General features: G+C 38.9%; 2 protein-coding genes across 4 annotated transcripts in view; both read left to right on the forward strand.

Moving 5' to 3' along the window:
• Positions 1-4249, forward strand: part of LOC118326787 (leucine-rich repeat LGI family member 2-like) — an 11267-nt gene extending 7018 nt beyond the window's left edge. The window contains exons 7-8 of the mRNA XM_035659880.1: positions 919-1083; positions 1642-4249. Coding sequence (XP_035515773.1) covers positions 919-1083; positions 1642-2477 — 1001 coding nt within the window. The 3' untranslated portion in view covers positions 2478-4249. The remainder of the gene's footprint in view (positions 1-918; positions 1084-1641) is intronic.
• A 927-nt stretch (positions 4250-5176) lies between these two features.
• LOC118326785 (coiled-coil domain-containing protein 149-like) overlaps positions 5177-6809 on the forward strand; it is a 7625-nt gene continuing 5992 nt past the window's right edge. Inside the window, exon 1 of one of the 3 annotated variants that reach the window (XM_035659877.1) lies at positions 5177-5434. In XM_035659877.1, coding sequence (XP_035515770.1) covers positions 5384-5434 — 51 coding nt within the window. In that variant the 5' untranslated portion in view covers positions 5177-5383. The remainder of the gene's footprint in view (positions 5435-6809) is intronic. The other 2 variants (XM_035659878.1, XM_035659879.1) reach the window with 2 other exon arrangements.

Raw genomic sequence — 6809 nt, forward strand, 5'->3', positions numbered from 1 at the left:
GGAAATTACTTTCGTTACATACTCCAGATGTAATAGACATATAAAATATTAAGAATATATATAAATATATATACTTTGAGCTTAATGCTAACGTCAACATGCTAACATGCTCACAATGACAATGCTAACATGTTGATATTCAGAAGATATAATGTTAACCATGTTCACCATCTTAGTTTAGCATGGTGGCAAGCTAACATTTGCTCATTAGCACTAAACAGAAAGTACAGTGAGGCTGATGAGAATGTCTATCCAATAAAGTATTGGACAAATTTTCACCTGATGATGGTGCAAGATGAAAAGTCAGGGGCTGACCAAAGTTATTACCATCTGCTAAGACATTTCACTCAAGACCACAAATGTTATCCTCATGGTGGCGCTATAGGAAATGTCGGGGGATCAAAGTCTGTATGATTCATCCTCTGGACACCAGACATATATGTACCAAATATCACGACAATCCACTTAATCGTGGAAAAAAGATATTATTGGAAAATTAGAAAAAGGAGAATATTATATCATATTATATTGCATGTTTTTTAACTCAAACACAATCATCACATTAGATTAATTTCTGTGCTTATTTAATAATAATGGGCAGAACTACTAACAAAACAAATGTGGACAGACAAGGCAACTGTAAACTGACATAAATACACTTAAAATCATTGCATAACAATGACTTTACAAACAATAAGCAAACATACTGTAAAACTATGAGAATAATATTAGAAAGTATGCTGTATTAAAGTAAAAATATTAAACAATATTACACCCAAAATATGATAGCACTCTACAGTCTCACCCAGAAGCTGTTCACAGCATTATAAAAGTCATTTAAGCAGTGGGGTTCTAAATGTCGACTCTTTCACTTTGTCAGCAGGTCTAGCAGTTTCTGTTTTTGTCTGCATCTCACAGACTTTGTGCGTCATCAGTCCATTCCCATTCAGTCAATGTCAGCGGACATCTTCTCCTTTAAAGAGGACATCTACGTGGCTATGTCTGCCCCCAACTCCAACAGCTGTGTGGTCATGGAGTGGGACCACATTGAGATGAATTTCAGGAAATTTGACAATATAACAGGTTTGACAACACAAACACCCAAATACTTTTTTTTAAAACGGATATGCCTGGGGATTTCTTCTGTATTTTTTTATATTAGAAAATCTCACGAAAAGACCAAAGCCAACAATGAATTGATCCTACAAAGAAGTTTTGTATGCATAGCCAATGCCTTACACAACTTGTTCCCTTTCATTCTAGACACAGAAAAACACATTTTGCTTCATTACATTGAACATGGCACTGTAGTTGTTTTGTGCTGTAAATACCGTAGAGAGCACCAAATGTGTATTAATCCGCTGCTGAAAATAGTCCCCAACACCTTTGCGATTTACCCCTGTTCGAGAAAGATATATACCTTATTTTTATTATATTATATTTACCTTTTTAAAAAGTCAACATATATTTTCAAGACCTTAATGGTCTGTTGGTTTTGTTCTTTTCACAAAAACAAAATTTAAGAATCTCATCTTTATCTTTTCAGGTTAATTCAAGAGAACTCTTTGTTTTATACTCAGTTTATTATTAAATGTCATTTTCTGTGTTGCATTACCACTAACAACTTTTTTATCCTCACAGGGAAGTCTGTTGTTGGATGCAAGTCAGTTCTGATTGACAACCATGTCTTGATAATTGTTACCCAGCTCTTTGGTGGCTCCCATATTTACAAGTTTGACGATCAGCAAAACAAGTTCACAAAGTTTCAAACTATTGAGGTCTTCAACATCTCGAAGCCAAATGACATTGAGGTCTTCCAAATGGATGGTGATTGGTATTTTGTGATTGTGGACAGCTCCAAGGCAGGTTTGTCTACTCTGTACAAGTGGACCGACCAACCAGACCGCAATGAAACAGGTTTCTACTCCTACCAGTTCCTCCACGAGTGGTTTCGTGACACAGATGCTGAGTTTGTTGAGGTGGACGGGAAGTCCTTCCTCATCTTGGCCAGTCGCTCTCAGGCACCTGTCATCTACCTGTGGAACAAGAGCACCCTGAAGTTCATACTTCACGGTGAAGTCCCACATGTCGACGACGTGGTGGCAGTCAAAGCTTTCCGGCTGGAGAATGAGTTGTATCTGGCCATGACTTGTTACATTGGTGACTCCAAACTCCTCAAGTGGGCCAATAAGCAGTTCACTGAAGTGCAGGCTCTGCCTTCTCGAGGAGCAATGATCCTCCAACCTTTCACCTTCACAGACAGGCACTACCTTGCTCTTGGCAGTGATTATTCTTTCACACAAATCTACCTCTGGGATGTGGAGACCAAAACATTTCACAAGTTCAAGGATATTTATGTGCAGTCCCCCCGGTCAATTACAGCAGTGACCACTGACCGCAGGAATTTCATCTTCTCCTCCAGCTTTAAGGGCAAATCGATGGTTTTTGAGCATATTATTGTAGATTTAAGCTTATAATGCCTCGCAAAATAATGACTAATCACAGTATGAGTTGGTCACTCAGATCAATATTGCGTGTATGCTACAAAGTCTCAATTGCTGTATATCTTCCTTATAAAACTAGATATATCTTTATTGGTCTGACACAAACATCTTTGGCAAGTTTCTGCAGCTCATATGCATTTCAAGCAGTTATGGAGGTACGATTAATGATAGGTCCCAAGTAGTTAACTTGAAACTGAAGGCTGACAGAAATATAAAACAATGGCAACCTTTAAAATTTAAACAGCATGAAGATAATTTTATCGCATATTAGATATATATAATTCTGTCAAACAAGGAATAGCCAAACCAAGGGGTGTCTATTCTGGCCATGCCATAGAATATAGCCTGGCCACCCCACACAGGCAGTGATAAATGTATCCGTTAAGGGTTATATAAAATGTAAATACCATTATATATGATTCCTAATGATGCATCTATAGAGTTGATGTCACTGTTGCCTCAATGAGTGAAAGAAAAAGGTAGAAATTTGTAATAAACAATGAACAAAACTGAATTGAACTACCATTTCTATGCCACCTCGAAGTGAACACACGAGGTGTCAGTATGTTCCAACACAAACTACATTTTACTACGTGTTGTCTGAGTCTGAAGGCAAATTATAGCTCTTAAATGCAGGGTAAAAAGCTTGCTGTCATAGAGAAGGGCAAGATGTGATAATCGTTTTAATATAGGGACGCTTGTGCAAACTTTCAGACGTCTCTCCAGGAAGGTATTCATGGTGTTCACATTCATGGCGCTTAGTTGTACATGTGACAAAAGTAATTGTGTGAAAATTTAAAAAGAGAGCTCAAACCCTTCTTACTTCCTCACACCTCGCCAAATTGCTTGTGGAGTGGGTATACTAGTTGGATTGTGGGTTTTGGAAAGTTGCTGTTAGCTGTTAGAAGGGTGTGTGTTGTTGTGGGAGTGGGATTTAGATAATCAGCCTGGCTATCTGTGTGAAAACTGTTTGGCTCCACCACTCCAAGCTCCAAGCTAAATGTCAAAAGTTACCATAAAATGCTCTAAACTCTGGTACTTTGTATTTCTGAGCAGCCAGTAGACATTTTAAAGCCATCTCATCCAGTAACTGTCATGACTAAACATTTAAATGTGCATGAAACAAAGGGGTTTCTTCTTTTCACCCAAATAATACAGCAGAATGTATTAACAAAAGCTTAAGCCTAACTGCACAACATTTATAACTAACTACTAACAGAGTGCCTGATTGGTGTCAAAACAACATAATTTAGTCCTGATTCCTATGCAAAATGTAAAATACTGAATGTTTTTCTGAATTACAATCACAAGGTTAATTGTGTGCTGTTGCTATATGACTTGAAACAACATTTACATGGTCTTAAGACACAAATGTGTGCTCATTTCTTTACTGATCTTTTGATATGTTTCATGTATTGTACAGATTTAATTACAGTCCGTTTGGCTTGGAATATAAATCTTTTTCAGATACCTAACAATGGCATGATGTGCAAACTAGGCCTAATGTCAAACAGCTGAAAGTCACAAAATGCTAACAAGATCAAGCAAAAGCAGTATGTTTTTGTGAACATTTCTTGAAAATAAAATACATTATTTCCCTTCAATCTATCCTCATGTTCTACCTAGCACTTATATATTTTCCACTCTAGTAGCCTCAACTAATAAATAAAAACAGATCTTTTACACAACATCGACAACCTTCAGTCTTATGTAAGAATGAGTTTGTGTAAATGCATTAAAGAACATTTAACCACATGTACTGTCTCCGTGTGTTTTGCTCGCTCTGTCCTCCGTTCTTGGCAGATGCACAGACGGTGAAATGTGTCCACAAAGCAAAGACAAAGTGCCTCAGACAGCATGTTTAAGAATTGATAGTGCTGTCAGCAACTGGTGTCTGAGACAGCATTTTAGTTCAGCTGCAACTGCAGACATAATTATATGGTTCATTTTAAGTTGTTACAAATAGAGAAATTTGTTTTAATAGTCTGTTGCAGTTTTCCCACGTATTTGTTATTTAGTCAGTCAGAGAAGATGTGGGCACTTTTAAGACAGACTCAGCCACCAGATGATAATAACAGATGATGATGACACTGTGAGTGTCATCATCATCTGTTATTATTGTCATTCACTGTAGAGGTATGATATGACTGACGACCATGAAAGCCTCTTGAGATAAACTCTTCTGCCTCAAATCTGTACAAAGCACTGCTGCCAAGAACTCGACATATATTTTCTGTCCAGTCTGTTGATTAAACTTCAATCAACTACAGAGGTAAAATGCAACAGTGCACCAGGGATATTAATGCAGCTGTGTACATTTACTTTTGATTACATTTCAGTGAGGTTTTGAATGGAGGGCTTTTAGTGTTCTTGTAGTGTGGTATTTTCACAGTGTGGTATTGCTACTTTTACGTAAAGGATCTGAATTAATTAATTCACCACTGATCATACATTGTTTTATTCTGGTCTTTTTTAAAATAATAATAAAGGTCATTTTGACAGTAAATATTACACATTTTAGCCTAAAATGTTATTTATTGACCTTGGAAACAGCAGGTAAGTAGGTAAAATTGTATATTTTTTCTATATTTATTCATATAATTACTAACTCGATATTAAACTTTGTGATTTCCTATATAATTTTGAAGAATTTAGGCCTCCATACAGAGTTCCCAGTTTAACGAGGGTTTCCAAATGCGTCGTGACGCTCCTCTGACGTCGGGGACCGACGGAAGTGATGCAAATCGTGTTCCTCGAGCAGCTAATCCGTCTTGATGATGCCAAATGTCTGTAAATCTGATCACTGGGACCAACATGGTGATGCTTATTTGAAACTCACCTTTTATTAACCTTTAGTTTTTTTTTTCGCACGGGCCGAGATGGATCCGTCCAGGAGGAGCGAGAGCGACTGGCAGGGGCTGCTCAACGAGGTGAGACTGGAAAGAACCTGAGAGAGGACACAATATAGTCTCTAACCTCCACTGAGGTTGTGCACCCAACTATTACATTAGCGCTAAATGTGTGTGTGTTTCTGTGCGTTACCGACCCTGTGTGGAGCGCGTAGGAATAAAGCTGGAACCTGCTTTCATGGTTTCTCTCAGCATTTAGGGAATGCACACAAGGAAGTAGGTTTTTTCCTCTCTGTTTTTTTCCTTGTGTCTGCAGAGTGTGAAACAATATGCCCGGCGCTGCAGGTGTATTGGCTTTCCACCGGTTGTTATACTGTCAGTGGTCTTATTGCTGATGATCTGTCGCAATCAATACATTTGATGGCAGCTCATGAGGAGTTTATGATGACCACTCGTGTCCACGTTTTACACAGATTCAGTAGTAAATGTGAATGTTATTAGCTATTAGTATTCAAACAGCAATAAGTTACACACAGAATAAAAAATATTACTGAGTGTAACAATTAACATTCACGGGTGGGTTTAGACGTACTGAAATCTGTTGTTAAAACGTGGACAGAGTGGTCATCATAGAACTCCTCATGAGCTGCCATCAAATGTATTGTATTGCGACAGATCATCAGCAATAAGACCATGCTGGACTGAGTATATAGCAACCGGTGTGAAGGCCAATGACACCTGCAGCGCCGGGCATATTGTTTTCAACACTCTGCAGACCACAAGGAAGAAAAAACAGGAGGAGGAAAAAACCGGTACTTCTTGTGTGCATTTCCCTAAAGTGCTGAGAGAAACCATGAAAGCAGGTTCCAGCTTATCCTTTTACGCGCTACCCACACAGGGGTCGGTAACGCACAGAAACACACCACACATGTTTAAGCGCTAATGTGAATAGTTGTGGTGCACAACCTCAGTGGGGTTAGAGACGTTTATAGTTGTGTCCTCTCTCAGGTTAGGGGAGGACGGGGTTATATTGTGTCCCTCTCAGGTTTAGAGACTATATTGGGTGTCCTCTCTCAGTTAGGACGTTTATTATTGTGTCCTTCTGCTCAGTGTTAGAGACTATATTTGTGTCCGTTCTCAGGGTTAGAGGGACGTGAGTATTGTGTCCTCTCTCAGGTTAGAGACTATATTGTGTTCCTGTCTCTCAGGTTCGTTTCGAGTCTCACCTCGTTGAGCAGCCGCCTGCCAGTCGCTCTCGCTCCTCCTTGACGGATGCCATCTCGCCCGTGCGAATAAAAAAAACAAAGGTTAATAAAGAGGTGATGGTTCAGAATAAGCATCACCATTGTTGGTCCCAGGTGATTCAGATTTACAGACAGTTGCAGTCGAGATCAAAGACGGATTAGCTGCTCGAGGAACACGATTTGCATCACTTCCGTCGGTCCCATCTCTTTTC

Source organism: Morone saxatilis, unplaced genomic scaffold, assembly GCF_004916995.1.
Source record: "Morone saxatilis isolate NCDOM2014 unplaced genomic scaffold, NCSU_SB_2.0 Contig17, whole genome shotgun sequence".
Lineage (NCBI taxonomy): Eukaryota > Metazoa > Chordata > Actinopteri > Moronidae > Morone > Morone saxatilis.